Source organism: Macrotis lagotis, chromosome 8, assembly GCF_037893015.1.
Source record: "Macrotis lagotis isolate mMagLag1 chromosome 8, bilby.v1.9.chrom.fasta, whole genome shotgun sequence".
NCBI classification, from domain to species: domain Eukaryota; kingdom Metazoa; phylum Chordata; class Mammalia; order Peramelemorphia; family Peramelidae; genus Macrotis; species Macrotis lagotis.
The window spans coordinates 107,026,435-107,048,076 of record NC_133665.1 but is presented as its reverse complement, the minus strand read 5'-3'; the positions used below and the strand labels follow the sequence as shown (position 1 = coordinate 107,048,076).

The window sequence follows — 21,642 nt, the reverse complement described above, 5'->3', positions numbered from 1 at the left end:
AGACTGCAGTTCCATGCTAAGCACTGGGTTTAGCCCAAACACAATAATTCAAGGCTCTCTGGGCTTGCAGCAGGGACTAAATGACCCAAGGTTCAAGGTGAGTAGGGGCCAACTCTGATGAATTGTCTGCTTGCCTCTCAGATGGTGTGCCTAAGAATAAGAATTTCCAAACCATTGGCTGGGGCTAGACCCCTCAGCTCCCAAAGACAAGTATGGGTAAGAAGTTCAGAGGGGAACAGGGACGGGGTAAAGAGGAGATACAGGCTGACACTCCCAAGCCTCTCAATGCCCACCTCCTGCTAGACATCTTCTGGAGGGCTCCCAGAGACCCTGATCATCCCTTTCCCATCAGGGCTGGGAAGATCCATGTGCTGATTACATGTGTCTAACAAAGTAATCTCCACTCCTTGGGGATGACCATTTGTGTGCTGTTGGGCCCAGGCAGCCAAGAGCAAGGGTTGGGGGGGGCAGGCTTGGCAGGGGCCCTGGCTGGGCTAGGAGGGGTGATAAAAGTCCTTGAGAACAAGAAGCTAAGCAGTCCCATGCCTTAGCCCAGGAATGTGAGAGAGTGTGAACATTTGATCCTGGGAAGTTGGGGGGAGGGCGGGGTAACAAGGTGCTTAGGAATCAGGAGCTCGGGTTCTAGTCCTTGACTCAGTATGGACAAGTTACTTCCTCTTTCTGGACCCCAGTGGTTTCCTTTGCAAAGGGATCTGGGTGAGGGTTCCTTCCGACTTTGATAGTGCCTATGGTTCAGCTGATTGGGGCAGAATGGCATAGTGTGGTAGAAAAATGCTGGGCAGAGTGAGGGGAAGAGTTGAGTTCAATTGCCAAGCTTGACCCTACCTGACTGTGTGACTGAACAAGTCACTAAACTCCCCTGAAGTGGTTTCTTCAAAAAGTGGAGAACTCCCCCTTTACCATCTATAAAAAAGAGCTTTGGACAATGTTAAAGCCCTGGAAAAATGGAACCCTCATTAATGTCAGGATATAAGCTCAATGAGGGCAAGGGGGCACATTACTGGGATTTTAGCCCATAGAGGGCACCAACCTGAGCTTGCTGAAGAACAAGTTTTGTAAAGTCACACACTTAACTAGTAGAAGGGGCCCTCTTGGTGAGTGGGAGGGCAGGCTGTGGGCCCGGAGGACTTGTAACTCAAGTGCCCAGTCCCTTGACTCTTCAAAGAGGCCTGAGAAAGAGTTCTGACCTTTCCTAGGAAGGGGAGAGGTAAGATTTCTGAGAAGACCAGGCAGAGAAAGGTTGGTGCTGCGGGACCACCAGGAGTCAGCCTTAAGAGGCCCTAAACCCTGGAAGGAGATCTCCCAGTCTAATGGCCAGGGAAGCATGTGAGCAAAGAAAGATCCAAAAAAGATTAGGGAACAGGGTCCCAACCCAGGTTATCCCAGTATGGCTCTAGGAAGGGCCCCCTACAAGAAGTGATGGGATCCACCAGAAGGGGCAGGCTGACTGAAGCCCTGTCAGTCTAGAAACTATCTCCATTTCTTTGGGACTTCAAGAATTTCCAATTAAAATGGAAGAATTGAAGCTCAGTCAGTTAATTCCTTAGCTGATAACAAGGCCAAGAGTTTAGTCTGAAGGAACAAAGAACAGAGGGGGGCAAGACCCTCTCTGGCCTTCAGTCTCCTTATCTGTCAAATGAGAGGGTTGGCCTAGATAGAGCAGGGTTTCTTAACCTGGGATTTAAAAAAGGAGAACTGTTTATCAGTAGGATTGGTTTCCTTTGTGATGCTCTACATTTTATCTTTGCCCATAAAAACATTCTGGGAAGCCCAGAAACCACACCAAGAAGGCATGGCACCCCTGGCCTAGGGGACCTGCTGCACAGAATCCTGTCAGTCTGAGCAGGGCTGAGGAAGGATGCTTTCTGAGGGCAGCAGGGCAGCTTTGCCAGGACCTACTGGCAGCACAGGGAGGAGCTTCATTTTGGGATAGCCTGAGTCATTTGTCTGTCCGAACCCGACACCAGCTTCTAGAGGACACTGACCACGTGTTTAAGGGCAGGCCTGATGCCCCAGAGGCACCTTAGGGACGATCGGATGAACTGAGTGCAGATGAGGAGCTTTGTGACCTTGGGCCAGTTACCATCCCTCTGCCTGCCTGCAAAATAGGAAGACTATGGCATTTCTGTCCCAGGGTTGTTGTGAGGCTCAATTGAGACCTTTGTGAGAGGCTTAGTCTGGGGCCAGCACACTGGGCTTCTACCTCTGGGAAGGGAGCAGCGCCATGCACCCCTGCCCCATTAGCCATGTCTCCCGAGCACCAGGCTGGCTGCTGGAGGCCAGTTCGGGCCAGGTCACCCCAAGCCCACACTCTCTCCTAACTGTAGGGTCTGCTGTCTGCAGGCCCCGGCTCGGTCAGAGCCAGGCACCTGTCAGAAGCCAAATGGTTTGGTGCCTACGTGAGGGCTTGAGTTCAGAACCTGCTTCTGAGGTCCCACCAAGAGGGTCCAGGGAGCTGCTGGGCAAGTTCCCAGAGGAGCAGGAGCCAAAGCAGAACAGCTGAATGAGGAATTTTCCTCAGCAGGAAGAGTGATCCGGTGGGGGGGGGGGTTTCCCCCACTAAAGACAGGGCTCAGACCAGGGGCTGCATTCTATCTCTAGCTCTGGGACTTTAATCTGAGACAGCTGAGGGACCCCAAGTCAAAGTTCACAATGGGAACCTCACGTTTCCTCAATTCATCATTTGTCTGAAAAATGAGCCAACAGTGGAAAAGGATCAAGGCTGACTTATCAAGTGGTTTGAAGAAAAGTACTCTGTAAACCCTGAAACATGTTAGAAAAGGTTTGCTCCTCTTCCTTCATTCCCACACTGGCACACCTCACATCACAAGAGGCTGTGGATGGACTTAGCACAGTGCGATGTCCACAGCAGGTGCTAAAAACATGCTTCTTCCCTTACTGATTAGGTCCTCTCCAGAAGGGAGCAGTTTTCTCATCTTTCTCAGACTTCATCTAGATCACCGGGCACCAGGTGCCTGGACTCACAGACTACACACCGGGGTCCTTTGAGTGACCCCAAGAGATGAGCCATCCTTGGGTTATGTGGAGGCCCAAGAGACCAGGGTCTAGATCTTGGGCATATTGTTTCCTTTCTCTACTGTTTTGGGCCTCCAAATGGAAGGGCTCTCTAGAGGCTGTGACTGAGACAGGTCCCTTTACTTGTCTTGGTAGAAGCTGCTGCATCTGTAAAAAGGGCTACAAGGACCTGAACAAGTTGCATTCACAGTACGGGAAGAGGAAGATGCTCAGGGACATTTTATGTTATCAACAGTATATGAAACCTCAGAGCCTCATTGGTTGTTCACATGTGGCACTGCCTGAGTGTTTCTGGGGTCTCTCTTACCCCTTTACTTGAATCTTTTTTGCAAGGCAAATGGGGTTAAGTGGTTTGCCCAAGGCCACACAGCTAGGTAATTATTAAGTGTCTGAGGCCGGATTCGAACTCAGGTACTCCTGACTCCAGGGCCGGTGCTCTATCCACTGTGCCACCTAGCTGTCCCCCTTTACTTGATTTTGTTTGGATTCCATGAACTGGTCTTTTCTCCACGCAGCTGGACCCCAGGAAATGTGAGTTAAAGGAAAGAGGGAAAGAAAGAAAGGAGTTGGCCTACCTATACCCTCCTCAGGTCCCATCCCAGGGATGAGAGGGTCTTTGCTGACATGTGTGTGTATGTGTGTTCGAGTGTGTAAGATTTAGTCTGAGTTCTTGAGAGTACAAGTTCTTTTGATAATACTTCTTCCCCTGACCTGCCAGGCCTGAGATGCAATCTGGGACAGGTTTACAGAAGCCCCCCCTCCCCCCAAGTCTCCCAGGCCTGCCCCTGCCCAGGAGCCTACCCAGTACTCACTAGGCAGCTGAATCGTTGAGCTGGTACTCTCGGGAACGGCCAAAACAGGCCTGCACACCATCATCTGACCACAGCCTCCGGATCACACTGGCCAGATCGTCGGGCATGATTCCCTGCTCCTCTGCAGTACAGGACAGGGCAAACAGCTGGCGGGCATCATCCTGAGGGCACCACAGAGCATCCAGGTTAGGGAAGCTTCCTTCGGGCCCCACTCAGCTCTTTCCTCTGCCCCTCTGTGGAGTGAGATCTGGAAGACTTGAGCAGGGGGAGTCAGAAGACCTACTGGTGACCTGACCTCTAGGGACTTAGTTTTCCTCCCTATAAAATGGCCCTATCTGCCTCACAAAGATGTTGCAATAAAGCAATGGAAGCTAATGGCCTGACAGAGAACCTGGAGAAAGAGAAACCGAGGCCCAGAGATTATTTGTACTATAGTTGGTAGGGCCTTTGGTTTAATCTCTGTCTGAATTTCCTCCAGAAGATCCCCTAGGGATGACCACAGGAACCTCCCCTCCCTGGTGCCGCTGGCTCTCCTCACTGGGGATTCCCTCTTTGAACTGCACCAGAATCTGCCTTTCCCACTCTCCACCCACGACTCCTGTTCTGCCCCTGGGGCCAGGCAGAAGGAGTCTTATCTCTCTTCCCCATATATGACAACCCTTCAAATGCCTGCAAACAGCTAGCTATCATTTCCCCACCCCCCACCCACCCAGTCTGTGCTTCTGCAGGCTAAACATCCCCAGCAACTCCCACAGAATCTCAGATTTCTCTCTTATCCTGAAGAAGAGAGGCGGCGTGGCTTCATGGGTGAAGGAGGATTGACTTGGGCACTAGGAGACCCGGGTTCAGATCTGAGCCCTCACAGGGGAGGAAACGGAACAGCCCAGGCATTCTCCCAGTTCAGCCACAGAGAAGGTCAGGAGACACTTCAGCAAACGCCAAGATCCAGGCTCAGGGTACCTATGGTCGTCCCTGGCCAGAGAGATGGTAGGCTCATCTTCCCTGAAGGGGCTTCCTCAAGCAGGGCAAGATGCTCATTTAGAGAGGACTCTTGAACAGGCATTTACTGGAGCCAATGCCCTGCAGCAACTTCCAGATGACACTGGCATCTATTCATCTAGTTGGAAGAGATGCTCCCTGAGAAACCAGAAAGGGTTGAGCTTTGTGGCCCAAGACATTTCAGGTTCTATGGTTCCACCGAGTTCAGACCTCCCATGCCTCTCTCAATTCTGACAGGCTATTTTCTAAGGGCCTTTCCAACTTTGAAATCCTGTGAAGGCATACATCTAACCTGCTGGGCTAACTGGCTGGCATGCAGCCCCAGGGGGAGGAGACTTACTGCTCTAGAAGGATCCCCGAAGTCAATCTGCAGGTTGCCCATAGCTTTGATAATAGCCATGATGGACTGGATGGTGTTGCTGTAGACCACAGCCTTGTATTGCCGGCATTCCTCTTCTGAATAACCATCCTCGTGAATGATCCTGCAGAGGGAAGGAAAAAAATCAGATTCCTGCCCTCTTGGATGGACATGCCCCTGCCCAACACTGGCCCACACATCCCTGGGCTGCTATTCTCACTGGCTGCTCTGGGGGTTCTAGGCCTATTCCAGAGAGAAGGGCCAGCTGCCTTCTTTATTGACTGAAGAGAATACAATAAGAGTGACTATTTCCGTTTTAGTATGAGGCCAACAGGTCATGTAGGTGCAGGGGTGGGGGAGGGAAGGAAGGAAGAAAATGAGGAAACTGGCCTCAACTTCCTGAGAGAACTTAGTTGATCCTTTGGCCCCACAGTAAGTAGAGGATACCTACAAATCCCAGGGTGAAACAAATGTAGAGACAGCTGCCTTTGGCCCTTGAATCCTTGGGTCAGGCTATGATCCCTTGGTCCCTCACAGTGCTTCACTGGAGACATTAGGTCCCCAAGATTACAACTGAGGGTGGAGGGCAGGGAAGAGGTAAGTCTGGCAGATAAAAGACATCATGGCTGCTGGGAGAGCCAAGACACCTGCAGCCTCCAGTCTGGAGCTCTTGAAGCCCCAGTCTTTCTCTGAAGGGTACTAGGCTCAAATTCCAACTCTGCTATTTATTAATTCCATAACTTAGGACAAGTTATAAACCCCCCGGGCCTCAGTTTCCTTAACTATAAAATGAGGGGGTAGAACTAGATTTTTTCGTTCTCTTAAGTCTGAGTTTTATGAACCCAGTTCCTGCTCCAGCTCCAGCTCAGTGAAAGATTTGGGAAAGAAGGCCCCAAGGCCTTTGAGTTGGAGATGAAGAAACTAGATAGGTAGCCTGACATTCCTCTCTTGGTGGTCCACCTTTCTGCCCCTACTGCATGTTGTGCCAAGTATGGGCTCTGGCCCTCACTATGGGACCCTTGACAGATCACTGCCCCACACTGGGTTTTAGTTTCCTCCTCTCCCTTTCAGAGTGAAGGCACCTAAGACTTTCATGGATTTTAGGAAATCTTGAGAAAACATTTTTATTATTATTATTATTATTTTTTTTTTTTTGGTGGAGGAAAACATTTCTTTAAGGCAAGTCTCAGTCTAGAGGTTCCAGACTTAGGGAAAGACCTACTCTCAAGCAGGGATGGTGTTCTTTGAGATTGAAGATCTGAGCTCTAAATGGCCAGATACTGAGCCTACAAGGTTGGATGTGAAAGGAAGGTCCCTGGAGACACACAGATTATCCCAGCTGGAGGAGACCATTTTATGCAAATCTCCTATTTTATTCAATCATTTATCAATAAGCACTGATTTTACATGAGAGGAAACTGAGAACATAAGGAAATGACTTGCCCAAAGGAGTAAGAGAGTCAGGCCCAGAACCCAAGTGACCTGTCCACAGCCTGGATGGAGCTGCAAGATTACAATTGGTTTGGCATTGTAGTCATTTCTGAAGTCTGTTCCCTCTCCAGCTAGCCCCAGAGGGAAGGCAGCTAGTCTAGAGGACATGGGGGGGGGCAATGATTAGTTCCAATATGGAGCCACCATCATACATCTCACTCAGATCGCCTATACACAGTTCACACTTGTGTATCTCCCACGTGCTCCCCCACAGCCCTCTAGACACCCATATTCCTATATTCAAGTCCAAGTGCCTTCAACAGCCAGCATGTGTATTACAATATCTTTTAGCCAACCAAGAACCATTACTTACTTCATTTGTTTTACAATTGTGCTCTTCCCTGACTCTCCAGCACCTGGGGAAAAAAGGAGGAAAGGTTTGTGATCAGGCAGAGCCAGGTCTACTAACACTTGGAGTCCAGGGGAGGACAGGCTTCTCTGAGTGTAACAGGAGGGACTATCCAGCATTAGCACAGCTACAAGGATTATGTTTGGATTATTACTTGTTTTTTTCAAGTAGATTTTTGCCCTCCCTTATCAAGGGATACCGAGGCCTCTAGGGGGGGAGAAAACATGTCCCCATCTTTGCTTGACCAAAGATGATGCTGATCCAGCCTATCCCTTCCTTTTATGACCTCTCCATGGGGTTTGTGAGGCTCAGTACATTTCCTTTGGAAATGACCAAGTGTAATGATAGAAATGAGCATTGTTCTGATCATCATTCTGAGCTTTAATACCCAAGAGTAAGGTCCTCCTTGGAAAAGGCCTCCCAGAGGGTGGAGCAGGCCTTGGGTGGGCTGTGTCAAGTCCTCCCAAGCCTAAAGCAGTCTGGAATGGGTTTGGCTGTCTTTTGTTACCAGAACACTTTTGCTAAGTGTGGTGAGAAAGGTCTCCAGGGAGCTGGTCCATCACATAACCAAGAGAAAGGCTGCAACCTGAACTACTAGAGGGGCCACCCACAGGGATAATAAAGTAGCTCCTGGAGGTCTCAAAGTATACTCTTACTGTCCTTAACACATCCCATGCCTTTCTTGAGAAAAAAATAATTCTTTTATTATGACAAACTAGACAAATATCAACACATTTACCTTAAAGAACAGAAAGGGGCTGCCTCCAGATTGTTTTTTTTCAGCCCATCTGATTTGCCCTCCCACCCCCAACTTCCACACCTCCTCCAGAAGCATTTCCTGAACACCCCCCAGCCAAGAGGGCTGTTCCTAGGCCTTGGACCGCCCACTGCAGTTTGGAGTCACAGGAGTCAGAAGTGGAAGGGACAGTCCATTTTAACAGGAGCAGAAAAGGGAAGTACAGAGAGATGGAAGGAGCCCTGCCCCAGTTCTGGTGGGTGATGTGCAATGGGAGATGCAGTGCAGCGGGGAGAGTACAGTGATGCTCCTTCTTCATGCCAGACTGTCTCCCCACTTCCCCTGTCTAGATCACTTTCCTGACCCTCATCACATTGTGCTTTGTATTACAGTTATGTTCTGCCCCAGTTTCCTCATCTGGAAAATGGGTTCTAAAGATCCATCACAGCATTCCATATACTGTTCTATATCAGATTTCATTCTCTCTGTCTCCTCGACAGTCCAGTGTCCTGCACACAACAAACCCTGGTGAAGGTCCAAACGAATTGGGATCAGAAGTGCACAGGGAGGCTTGGCTGGGACCATGACCTGGGGATCGAGGGCTGCAGCACCGGGGAAGGCACCCTTCTCCCAAGCAGGGGCCCACGCCCAGACCTGGAGTGCCCTCCATCCAGCTCGCCCCCGACTTCCCTGAGCACAATGGCAGGAACTTGGAACTAAGGTGTGGCCGGGCTTGCCTGGCTTCCGGTCCCATTTCCCCTAGTCACAGAGGGTGGGGACAGGCTCTCGGGAGGACAGCCCCATCTGCGGTCCTTTCCCCAGTCTCTTGGCTCCCTTCCAGGAGCATCCTGTCTCCCCAGCCCGACTACTCAGCAGGGAGAGCATCCCCAGCTTGGCCGTTCCTCTTCCTGGGTGGCCTTGGACAAGCCTCCCCTTCCTTTGTACTCAAAACTGGAACAACAAAGGCAACACCCTCCCGCCCTCGCGGGAACCTCCAAAGTGCTCTGAGCTTTCTAGACCCAAGGAGGGGAACCTTTGTGTTCCTATTATCCCAAGGACTGGTATATGACAGAAGGACTGGCATGTGTATACGACTGTACACATATCAAGACAGGTCTGCTCCCTTAGATGGGATCAGGGAGAAAGAGGGAACAATCCAAATACCTGACCCCCCCCCCCAATTTACCCACAAGCAGAGGAGTTATTTTCCTAAGGGTCACAGAAGAAGAAAAGTCAGCACTTAAACCCAGATTCTTTGATCCCAATTGCAGGGCTCTTTCAGTTTGCTGATGTTAAAAATGAGGGCCTGGGATAGTATGAATTTCACATGCACAAGATGACTCTTAAGTGCTTTCCAGAAGCCAGTCATTCTATACTTTGGCTTCTTAACCTAAGGTTCATGGAACTGGGCTTTGAAAACTCTATGATCCTCTGGACTTTATTTTACACATTTGAAAACACAGTTCTTAGAAGGTGTATGGCAGCTTCCCCAGACTGTCAATGGAGCCAGGACAAAGACTAAAAACCTCTATTCTGCGCTCGAAGGTCACTTCCAGCTCTGACAACTGGGCCTGTTCTCTCCTTGGCACTCAATCCCCTGCCTTTAGGGGTGGGGTGTGACCCCCTCACAGCCTCTCCTGTGTAGGGTCCATCTGCAGCTTTGGGCCTTGGACCCCTGCCCTCTCTGAGCTCCAGCACAGAGGCTTGGTTTCCTGTGCGTCTCAGGACTAGGGAAATTCAAGCCCCACTATGGTAAAAACAATATCTCATTTTTCTAGCTCTACAAAGTTTAGACAATGTTTTCCTCAATTTCCTGGGAGTTAGGCTGGACAACCAAAGCACATTTTATCAATGAGGAAGCTGAGGCACCAGCATAGAGCATTCAGTGATGTGGAGGGCAATCTCCAGATTTCAAGTCTATCCACTACATCGTACATCTACATTTTCCAGTGTCTTGGACAGAAGACCAGTTCTTGTCCTAAGGCTACATCCAGCTACTGAGGAATGTGCAGATGCTAAGGGATACCAAACCTTGCAGGAAAATCTTCGGGTTTTGCTCAGAGAAAACAAGTATTGAGTTAAGCCTGGAGCCTTTCATCAACTGCCTCCTACCCGTCTACACTCCCCCATGGAATACCTGCCATTAAGGCTGGTACCAACAGCTTCTGCCCATCTCAAGACCTTCAAGGAGATTGGCTTCCCCTGCTTGCTACCATGGAGAAGACTCTCCAAGCTCCCGGACAGGCAGAAGAAACCCAGACTCCCTAGTGGTATCAGGTGGCTCCTGGTTGGCTCTAGGCTGGTAAAACTCGGAGATTGTTCCACGTTGTCTTCTACCCTTCCCTATTTTTAACCAAGTGTGGAGACCACCAGAGACCTTGCTCTCTGTGCCAAAGTCCCCCACCCCCACCCCCACCCCAGCCAGTCAAACATCTTCTCCACAGGTCTGGAGCAATTATAGAGCAGTCTTTGAACTGTTGACAGTGGGGAGCCCCGGTGCCCCCTGGATCTGCCACAAGCACAAAACAGAGAGCACAGAAAAGATCAAGTACACCATGCTGTTCAGCTGGTAGGACAAGGCAAGATGAGTCGATCTCCTTGCTTCCAAGCAAAATTAACTAGCTCTGGGACTGAGACTTTGCCCCTCCTCTGGGCCCTTCTCCCAGTTGAATGATAATCCAGATTTACAAGATAGTCAGAACAAGGATGACTAACTATCACTATTTTTCAGCCAGAGACACCATAAGAGGCTCAGACTCAGACAGGCTAAATGACATGACCATGATCCCAGCAGTATGACACACAAACCAGGATCTCCAGATTTCAAACCATCTTCTCATATGGTATGTGGGCTTCTCTCAAACAGAACTCCTGGGCTTCCAAGGGGGCTGGGAACTGAAGAGCACCAGAGCCCTCAGAACCTCATGCAGTAAAATGTCTCTAAAACATCTTCAGTCAAACTGCTTCCTTCCTTACTTGCCAGGGTCTCCTAACTTCTTAGCCCAAGGAGGACCAAGAGGAGAGAGCCACATGCCTCCTCTCATTGTCTCCTTTTATTTCTCTTTCTCAGAACCCCCAAATCCATTCCTGGACATCAGTGATCCCAATGAATCCTAAGAAGTGACTAACTGAGGGGTGGGGTGGGGGACTTATGGAAGGTTCACAGGATTTGAATCCAGGTTCTGTTTGAATTCTGCTTTGAATCCAGGTTCTGTTGCTTATGACCAGTGGGACTCTGGGCAGGGGGCCTTTCCCCTTTGCCTCAGTTTCCTGATCCTTATTTTAAGATATCTATACTTCTCCCAATGTTAAAGCCTAAAACTCTCTGGCTACACAAGGGTGGAGGGCAGGGACAGCTGCCGGGAAGTCTAGAAACCAGAGCTTTTTCACAAATGGCACTGCCTGGATAATTGTATCTTAAAGCAGGGGTGGGGTGGAAGCCTGAAGAAGCCCAGTGAACAGAGATGGAACTGGAAATATTCAGACTATGCCATTTAGAGCTGGAAGGGACCTTATTGATCATCTAGTACAAACCCTCATTTAACCAACAAGTAAGTTGAGGCCCCAGGGTCTCAACCCAGGTACCCTCTCAAGCCTTTTTCTCACTGCTTTGTCCTTTATACTGTGCTTCCCCCTTAGTCCAAGAATAGCTAGCTGTCTTGCCTCTTGAAATGAAACAAAATGCTATCTGTGGAACCTGGAGGGATCTGGGGAAAATCTTGGTGTGACCCTAGGGCCCTTATTGCTGCTATCACCCCCAACCACCTCCTGCCCATCTCGCAGCCAAAGGCTGACCCAAGGGCAAGTCTGAGCCTGACTTAAAAGATCATCTCTGGAAAAATTCATCAGGGAGGAGGAAATTTGGGCCTGGACCAGAGTTTCAGGAGGTGGGAATAGATTGGGGGGGGGGGGGGTCTGCTGCCGAATGCCCCCCCTGGAAGGCCTGGGAACCCTTGGGAGGGAAGGGGGGGAAAGAGAGAGAAAGAGAGAGAGACGGACACACAAAGCCAGAGCTGCCCTCCTATTGCATAGTCTAAGGTCCTGGAAGCCGACCAGGTGCCCCTTCAGAGAGTTAGGGAAAGAAGGACCAGCAAACATTCCCAGACATTGGCCAGGCAGAGAGGCAGTGCTGGTGCCTTCCAGGGAATTAAGAGAGGGCGCCCTATGATAGGGAAGCAGTAGGGGGAATTAGGGGACAGGCTGTGGGCCCGTCACCTCCTAGATTCCTGAAATCCCTCCCACTGCCGCCATGAAGCCCACTCAGATCCACACTCTCAAGCTGTATGTGGAGCCCATTCTTGCTAGTACTGGGCTTTCCAATGACCCCCCTCATGGGGTGGCATCCTGAACATATCATCAAGCACCCTTAGGTGCCTGTTCTAAGACCCTGGGACAACCACTGGGAGTAGAAAGAGACAGAGGACAGTCCCGGCCCTCTAGAAGCTCCCAATCTAACTGGGAAGACAAACAAATGTAGGCTGGTAGAAATCATGGGATCAGAGAGAGGACCATAAGTTTGGAGTCAGATAAGAAAACCAAGGTATGGACAGTTAAAGAATCAACCAAGGGTCACAGAGATATGAAGCCTCTAAGACCAGGGTTGAAGCTAGGACTTCCTGCCACCCTGTAGTCCTGTCCTAGGGAGCTGGCCTTGGAGGGGGCAGACCCATCCCTGACTACAGGTTGCCTGAGCTTCTGGGACAGCTGGCTCAACTACCATCCTCAGCTATCACTTCTCTATTCTCTCCCCTCCTTCAAGGCCAGATCAAATGTCCCCTCCTCCAAGACTCCCTCTCTGGTCCACTTCATCATCTGTATGAAGAGAGGGTCCCTTCTCGGCCTAGACCAATGATCCTACAGCCACGCCAATGGGAGCGTTCCCCCTACCCCGAGTCCTGGCTGCCTGATTCTCGATGACCCTCCTTCAGAAAGTGGCAAGGCCCCTTTGTGAACCACCTGCCCTCTGACCAGAGGCTCTTCACAAGTGACAGGGCTGAGCTCTGCAAGTGCCTGCTTATCACCTTTCAATGACTTCTTGTCAGGAGTGAAGGATTTACTGACAAGAGGGATTTCCAGCCAGGGACGACCCTTCAAACTGTGGAAGGGCTCTCACGTCCCCTTGACGCTTATCTCCAGAGGCACTCACAAGAAGGCGGAGTGGCCTGTCCCCAGGATTCTCTGGGTCTCTCTGCCTCTGCTCCTCTTTCCCCCTCTGTTCCTACTTGCTGAGATTCATTCTTTCCTCCAGGTCAGATAGCAACTCCTTTTCCTGCTGCTACAGCTCCAGGTCCTTGACAACGAACTAGGGTCTGTGAGGGGCCAGGCACAATTGTCTCCTTTGACTCAACAACCTGGGGAGCTTATTATTAGCCTTGTTTTATAGAGGAGGAAACTGAGTTGAGATTTGCTCAGGGGCACACAACACAGCTAGTCAATGTGGCCTGCCTAGCCTTGCACCCACTTTGCCATCCAGCCGCCTTTCCCTCACCAGTATATTATTTCTCATGTCATACTTTGGGGGTGGGGATCCCTTTCTACTAGACTGTGAACTCCTGGAGGGCAAACCATGATTTTTCACCACTTTCGGTGCTGAACACAGAGTGTTCTTTAATAGATAATTAATTAAAAAACCCTTGGTGGCCCCCTGTTGTCTTTATGAGAAAACATCCTCCTTAGCCTGGCATGCCAAGCCTTCCACAGACTGGCTGTGAACACCTGCCTTCCCAACCTTATTTCATACTATTCCCGTTCTGGTCTTACCCTGTGGGTGTGTTCCCAAAGGACTTTCCATCTCTGCCAGCTGAGAGCCTCTTCCTTGAGGGCCCCTGCATGAGGCCCCACACACCCCCATGAATGCCAGAGGAGCAGCTCTGCTACCTGTTACTACCTGTGTGACCTTGGACTAGTTGCAGAACCAGGGGGGCGAGGTTCAGGTCCTCTCAGGAGTTCCAGCTCTAAGTGTGTGGTGCCCTGATCTTCTCTCAATCACCCAGGAAAACATGAGCCTTTGGAGATTCTTACATCCGGCGCTTTGTCTGAGCTTAGTTTAGCAGCTCCTGCCTGGGCATTCCAGGGCAGAGGCTAGTCCAGTGTTGGTATGACTTCCCAGCCTCCATTCTCTCCTGGCCTGCCTTGCCTCCCCCCATATAACTGGAACCTAATGAATGCTGATTAAACTTCAAGGTGCCTGAGGCATCTTTCTCCAGAATGGCCGCTATCCTCCCACAAGCTTTGGGCTGTGCAGGGAGGATGGCACTGGGGAGACTCAGGGAGGGCCCAGGGTCTGTCTTGGTCCTAAAATCAAACACCTTTCCCTGGACTCCCAGGAGACTCCTGCCCTCAATCCTGGCCACCAGAAATATCTGCCTGTAGCCCAACCTCACAGACAGCTCTCCTACCCCACAACCTCCCTCCACCTCTCCGCACTGGAGACAACACCTTTCAATTCAACCATGCTTTGCTTCAATTTCATCCTAAAAACCACACTGTCACCCCAACACCCAGTCACCCCTCAGCTCCCTCCTAGTCAGAAACTAGGAAAGGAAGACCCCAGCTTGACCTGGCTTGCTTACTCCAGCCCTGGGCCCAATAGCCTAGCCAAGGTCCACAGGACTTTCTGCCCCACCTGTGGGTCCCAGCAACAGGGATTCTGCCCCAGGACACAGATCCTCAGACTGAACAACAGACCTACAGGACTGAGAGTAGCAAAGTCATGAATTGGCATCTTGAGCTCATATATTTAATGGTATGTATTGGATTTTCACATCCAATTCATTCTCAGATAGATGCCCCCCCCCAACTCCAATTAATGGCAAAAATGGGACCAGAACCAGGGCCCTGAGGATCCCAAATGGGTCCTAGGCCAGTGATCTGTTCAATCCTAGCCCAGGCAGTCAGTGAAGTACCATGTTGGAGAAATACTAAGGTGGCCAGCTTTCTGAGGTTACAGAACTCATAGTGTCAGAGCTGGGATTCCAATCCAGGTCCTGCACCTCTGATCAGACAGGAGAATTTGTCAACTGAAAAAATACTTCCAGATAAGGATAGCTTCCTAATGAGCGACTGTAAAAGTGCTTCATGAACATTAAAGGGCCTTGTTGTCTCATCTGGTCTTCCTCATTACCCGCACATGCTTCTCCCCCAGGGCCCAGCTCCCCAGGCCCAGTAACAGATGCTGGCACTGGCAGGAGCTCCTGGGAACCAGGGGCAGTCTCTTTTCCCCCAGGCCCATGGTAAACAGCAGAGTGGTGATAATCAGCCTTAATGAATCTCTCCCAGGTGGGTGCCATTGCCTGGGGCCCAAGACCTGGCGGGCACTCCAGATCCAACATGCTCTTCTTCCTCAGTGGTGGCAAGGAGACATTCAAATCACTATGTTCTAAAAGAGGAAGGGGTGGCTCAGATAGAGGGGTGTTCTGGGATGCTCAGGAGGATTCAGCCTCTATAAAATACAATAGACCCTGGGGGAAATAAGGAATGGGAAGGGGGGGGGATTAAGTATCTGGTGTGGCACTATGTAAGAGCTTTACAAACATGATCTCATTTGATCCTTATAACTGGAAGGCAAGTCATTATCCCCATTTTATAGTTAAGGAAACTGAGGCAGACAGGTTCACTGATGGGGATGGGGTTTTATGGCTGAGGTAGCATTTGACCTCAAGCCTTTCTGACTCCACATGCCACCTAGCTGTCTCTACAAACACCAATGCCTCTCCTGCACAAGGAGTGAGGCAGAGAGAGTACCTGCCAAGAGCACTGTCAAGTTAAGGAGTCAGGAGAAGCTCTGTAGAGAGCAGTAAGTGTGCCGGGCTTTAGAGGATTGGGCAAGAATCCAACTGGCAAAGATGGGTCAGGGCTCTTCTAGGAACACAGAACATGATGAAGGCCAGGGAGAGGACTCTGTATCTTGGCTGACAAGAGGGAGAAGACGAACAGTTTGGAGAAGGAGTATAAAGTTCGGTGGCAGGGGGAAGGTGTGGGGAGTGTCAGGAAAAATGAAATGAGAAAGCCATACTGAGAGGCCAAGACACAGGAGAGTGGAAATTCAGATTGGAAAGAAGGGATGGATGGATGGACTAAAAGAACCTTTCTCCAGGGTTCTGCTGCCCAAAGAGCAGGTGGGGGTCTTAGACTTGAGGAAGCAACTCCCAGAAGCCTGTCTCCCATAACAGGGTCAAGAAATTGGGAAACAGGGGAACATGGTACAGAAGACTGGCCAGAGGAGGGGGTGGAGCAGGGGAAGGTTCCCAGGGTTTATAGAATTGAGAGCAGGAAGAGACTTTGGTCCTATCTAGGACAAACCCCTCATTTTTCAGAGGAGAAAAACTGAGGCCCAGGGAGTTAAAACAAAGCCTTTCTTGTATGGACAGAACAAAGATTCAATCTCAAGCTTCTTGACTTCCTCAAACATTGTCTCCACTACACAGATCCTCTTTCTCAGCATCCAGTGGGTCTACTGATCTGACTGTAACACACCCAGTTCCCTGGACTGTCCCAGGAGCAGGCACAGGGTTGCGTACTGGCCATTGGGCCTAAATCATAGGCCTGGGCTCTTTGACTGAGGTCAGATGGCAGAAGCAAGCCTCGGTTTACACCCAACCTTCCCTCTTGTAGAAAAATGGACTCCAAATGTCTAATGATAGGGCTGCTGAGTCACATGCCTTGGGGAAGAGCCTTAGAGGGGGAGGCAGGAGGAGAAAAGCAAAGGATTATGCTAAAATTAACCTGTCGTCAAAACACAAGTATTCATTTTGCTGAAGAAAAAAGTCAGTCGGGAAAAATGTACTGCAGAGGGCCATGCAGCTGACGCAGCCAGCCCCTGCCAGGGATACAGGGAGGATCCACTGTGTGAGTGAGTGTGTGTGTGTGTGTGTGTGTGTGAGCAAGCATGAGTGACTACGTGCGCATGTGTATATGTTGTTGGCAGGAGGGTCAGTGTTGATAAGACAAGCTGGGGAGATCATGCACCCAGATCACAGACATCTAAACTGGAAAGAACTTTGAGGTCATTTGTTCAACAGAGACTTGAAACCACATCATGTGAGGAACTCCAAAGACCTGAGGATGTTTACCCTGGACAAGACTCCTGGGGGCTGTGACAACTGCCCTCCAGGATCTTAAGGAGCTAAAGGAGCAGATTTGACCTGTACAGCCCCAGAGACTGGAGAAGGGAGAAAAGATAGAGGGTTAATGCAGGAAGGCCTTCCTAACAAGTAGAGCTGTTCTAAAATGGGAAAACATGCATTGGCAAGTAATGAGATCCCTGTCATTTAAAAAGGTTCAAATTTAAGCTGAATTGTAGATGACTTTCCTGTTTTAAGAGAAGGCGGTACAGAATCCCAAGATACAATTGCTGGGATCTTGGAGGGCAAGAAGGGGGAACCTGAGTTCCACAGAAGCAACACGAGCCTTGATTTGAAGGAAGAAGACCTGGGATCTTGGTTCAGCTGGTTATTAGCTGGGTGACCCTCTCTGTAACAGCCCAGATGTGGCTGTTACAGAATTATGACTAGCCAGCTTCAACAATCACATAATCCCACCTCGGGCAGGAATTGTTCAGGGCCTGTCCATGCTCTGTCTAAGCGAGGCAGTTTTGCTCAGAATGGTCCAGGCCTCTCTCCACTCAAAACTAAAGGCCAGCCCAAAGAGTCAACCCTGGGGCAGCTGGAGGGACACTGGGGAGTGTTCAAGGCTGAATTAAAACTCTGGGGACTTTTCCTCATCATTGGTGATGTTTAACAAACTCTGGTATATCATACCAAAATATTTGATTAAAGATAATGATGCTTTTTTTTGGATGAAAAGCTTGCTGTTCGATGATTTAATTTATAAATTGTAGGGTTTTACTCAAAAGTTTTCATTTGTTTTAAATGTTGCCAGAAGTGATTCATGAGGTTCAAGAAGTTGGATATGCCCATTTGCCCTTCCCCTGCTCTTCTGAGTGGAAGAGCTTACCTAGGGGCTCCTGGGATGAGGATGTTCCCCAGGGGTGATACCTACTGGAACTACTGGATGATCTGGCACTGGCTCTTGTTAGCAGGGTAGGGAAATGGCCATGACTCTGCCTGCCCCCACCCTGGGCCTCAACCTGACTCTTTCTTCCATTGGGCCCGGCTTCTGCAGAGCCATGACTGCCCAGGCCTGACTCACCCTCCCACCCATGCTCTCTGGGGGGTTGGCCTCAAGAATTGCCACGTGGCCCCCACGTGGGGACACGGATAGATGGGGAGTGGTTTAAGACTACTGAGATCCTTGGGGCCAAACAGTGGCCCTTTAAATGCTAACTAATTTGGGTTTCTGGGAATGGGGGGAGGTTCTGTGGTTGTTGCTAGCTATTGGTGTATGTGTGTGTGTGTGTGTGTGTGTGTGTGTGTGTTTGGTGGGGGGGGGGAAGGAGAACACATGAGTTTGTGAGTCCAGTTATTCAGTAGCAAGGAACCAGGCCTCTTTAGCCTAAAGCAGAGAGGACTTAGGGGAGGGGGTGGGCAAAGAACACAATCATCATCTTCAAACTCTTAAAGCAAGTAAGGGCAGGGGTGGGGTGGGGTGGAGAGGTAGCAGTTAAAGAGAGGCAGATTCTGGCTTACTCTAAGGAAAATATTGCTCACCATAAGAGCCATCCTATAGTGGAATGGATGCTCTAGCTTCAGGCAAGATGGGGAGATAGCTCACAGCACAGATATCTTCAACAGAGATGAATGATGATTACTGGGAAATTGCCCAAGTTCAGTTTGAGACTATGCAGCAGAGAGATGGACTTGGCACAGCCACCATCCCCATCCAACTTGCCCCCAAGCAGGCTGGGAAGGGGGGGGAGGGGAGCGTGTCAAAGTCAAGGCTCCACCTCCCCCCCCCAGGCACATCCCGTGCCGCTGTGAAGACAAAACAAAGGTGGGGAGCCAAGGAGGCCATCTATGAGAGAATCCACAGGTCCCCAAGATCAAGTGGCAGGAGTGAGCTCTCTCAAATGAGGTACCCCCCGCTTGACCATATACTGCAGGAATGATCTCTGAAGAAGTCAAACTTGCAAAGAACTCTGAGGATGGTATTTTCAGTGGCTCCCTAGCCCCAGACCCTGTCCTTGTGTTGTCCAGTTTTCTGGCTGAGAGGCAGTAGGGGCTCCTGCTCTATCCCCACCCCATTAAATCTCAGCATCATGCCTGGTGCTGGCCTGCAGCCCGGGGCCTGGGAGAGATGAGCCTGCCACATGGCCAAACCACGAGGCAGGCCACATTCTTGTGGACAGTACAGTTTCCAGGCCAGGCAGGGATGGGGGAGGGAGAGGCGCAGGGCTGTCCTTACCCAGGAAGAATAAAGACCACTCTCCCTGTGAAAAGGCAGAAGAGAAAGAAGGGAACAGGATACAAAAACACACTCAGCTTTCTAACCAAACCCTAGGAATTACAGCCTGTGAGATAAGGAAAACAGAAGCCCAGAGGAGGGGAGGGACCCATTCAAAGCCACACAGTGGCAAAAATGGGTCCTGAACTCAGGCCTCCTGAGCCCCAGGTCCAATGATCTGGGAATAGGTCACCGTTGCCTTCAGACCTGAGGAATGTATCCATCACTAGTGCCCTGGGTGCTGCTGGGCAGGGGAAAATGGAGATAAATAAGACTGGGTCATGCTCCTCAGGGAGCTTTGAGGCTAGCAGAAGACATAGACAGAGATCCAGATAACTGCCAGACAGTGTTAAAAGAACATGAGAAATGCTGAGGCTAACATACAGCAGTATATGGGATTTGTGCAGCCAACTATCACTTCTGTCTAGAAGGACTAGGTGAGACCCTGGGGAGGCTAGAGCGCGAAGTTATGGACCCATGCAAAGATGGGACTACTGGCAGGTCACCCAACATTTCTGGGCTTCAGTGTCCTTCTCTGTACAAGACTTGGTAGTCTCTAAAGGTCCTTTCTGGCTCTAAATCCTTCAGTTCTCAGGGCTACCTCCTCCCCTCCCCTCCACTGTCTTCACAGGCTCTTCATGCACAGATGAAGTAGAATGGTGTCTGTCTCTGTCACCTTGCCACAGAATTTGTAGTTAACAACTGGTATATGCTCTTTAATTATGAATGCCAGCAGGGCTAGATGTCCTTCCATTCTCAGTCTACCACCCAAGGGGAGACAGGCCCCTATACCAACTATTTCCCCACTCCCCGATCTGGTATCCTGTACCACCTCTTCAAAAGCTCTACATAAAAGCTCATAATGCATTGCTGATGGAGTTGTGAACTGATCCAACCTTTCTGGAGAGCAATTTGGAACTACGGCCAAAGGACAATAAAACTGATCATACCCTCTGACCCAACAATACCATGACTGGGTCTATATCCCAAAAAGATCATGAAAAGGGGGGGAAAGGCCCACGTGTACAAAAATATAGAAGCTCTTTTCATAGTGGCAAAGAATTGGAAAACTGAAATGCCCATTAAATGAGGAATGGTTGAATAAATTGTGGTATATGAATGTAATGGAATGCTATTGTTCTATAAGAAATCATGAGATGGAACTTCAGAATGGCCTGGAAAGACTTGCATGAACTAATGCTGAGTGAAGTGAGAAGAACCACAGCAACAATGTATGATGTTCAACTATAATGGTCCAGTCCATTGCAGCAGCACAATAATCAAAGACAAGTTTAAAAGATTTGTAATGGAAAAATACCATCCATAGCCAGAGAAGGAACTGTAGAGTTTAAATGCAAACCAAAGTTTATTATCTTTAATTTTTAAAGTTGTAGTATGTAATAAGGATTTTCCTAATGTTCCCCCCCCACCCCAGTTAGGATTTATTCTTCTTTCACAACTTATGATTAATGTAGATCTATGTTTAGCATTGTTATACATGTACAGCCTCTATTAGATTGCTTTCTGTCAGGGGGAAGGGAAAGGAGGGAGAAAAATGTAAAACTCAAAACCTTGCAAAAAAAAGATTGTTGAAAATTATCATTGTATGTAGATGGAAAAATAAATAAAATATTAAAAGAAAAAAAGAAGGAAGCTCTAGTGTATCCTCACTCACAGATGCAGGCAGAAGGGCATGCCCCTAGTATCAACCTTAAGTGACTGATGCCTGGGATGGATATTTCCCTCATGCCTTGACCCTTCCTTTGCAAATGATAATTTTTGGGCATTGAATCAGAAGAATACTCTATGGGGAAGGAGGAGTCACTCTTTATGGGCCCAGGTGCTGCCAGTGGGTCCTGCCCACAGGGGGCTCCAAGATTCTAGGAGAATGGGGCACCAACCGCTGCAGAGACTCTCTGGCTACCAGTGACGCCGGCAAAACCTTGAAAAAGCATTCCTCTGAGAACCACACCACAGCCCCCAGTTGGATATTTTCCAATCCCAAGAACACAGAGCTGAAGTCCAGTTGGTTCCAATCAGGAACAGTAATAACATCAGTTCATAATTCTAGTGCTTTTAAGTTTACAAATCACCTTCCTCACTATATCCTTAGGAGTGAAGTGGTACGTGTCATTTACCCCATTTTCCAGAAGAGGAAACTGAGGCTCAGGGAGCTTAAATAATTTGGCCTGGGGTCACAGAGACAGTAAATAATGGTAGCACTGGCAATGTATCAGCTATGTCCCAGGAAGAATTGTTAAGAAGTTGTGTGCCAAAGAAACAAGATTGGAGAGAGGAGGCTGCCAGGCTGGCCATTGAGCTGTTTCCTGGAGAAAGGCTGGAGGAATTTGAATTTATCAGCTCATGCACATTTAGCAATCCACATGGAATAGGTCAACTTTTCTATGTTCTTAGCCCAAGAAGTACCAATGCCCAAGGTCAGCTTGATCAATAGTCCTCTAGAAATGGGGGCTGGGGAGGCTCAGGATCATTCCCTCTT

General features: G+C 49.5%; 1 protein-coding gene across 1 annotated transcript in view; it reads right to left on the bottom strand.

Moving 5' to 3' along the window:
• The window catches only part of GNAI2 (G protein subunit alpha i2), an 80,524-nt gene that overhangs the window by 14,426 nt on the left and 44,456 nt on the right, over nt 1-21,642 (bottom strand). Inside the window, exons 2-4 of the mRNA XM_074198004.1 lie at nt 7,031-7,073; nt 5,209-5,350; nt 3,870-4,030 (exon numbers count right to left, since the gene is read on the bottom strand). Coding sequence (XP_074054105.1) covers nt 3,870-4,030; nt 5,209-5,350; nt 7,031-7,073 — 346 coding nt within the window. The remainder of the gene's footprint in view (nt 1-3,869; nt 4,031-5,208; nt 5,351-7,030; nt 7,074-21,642) is intronic.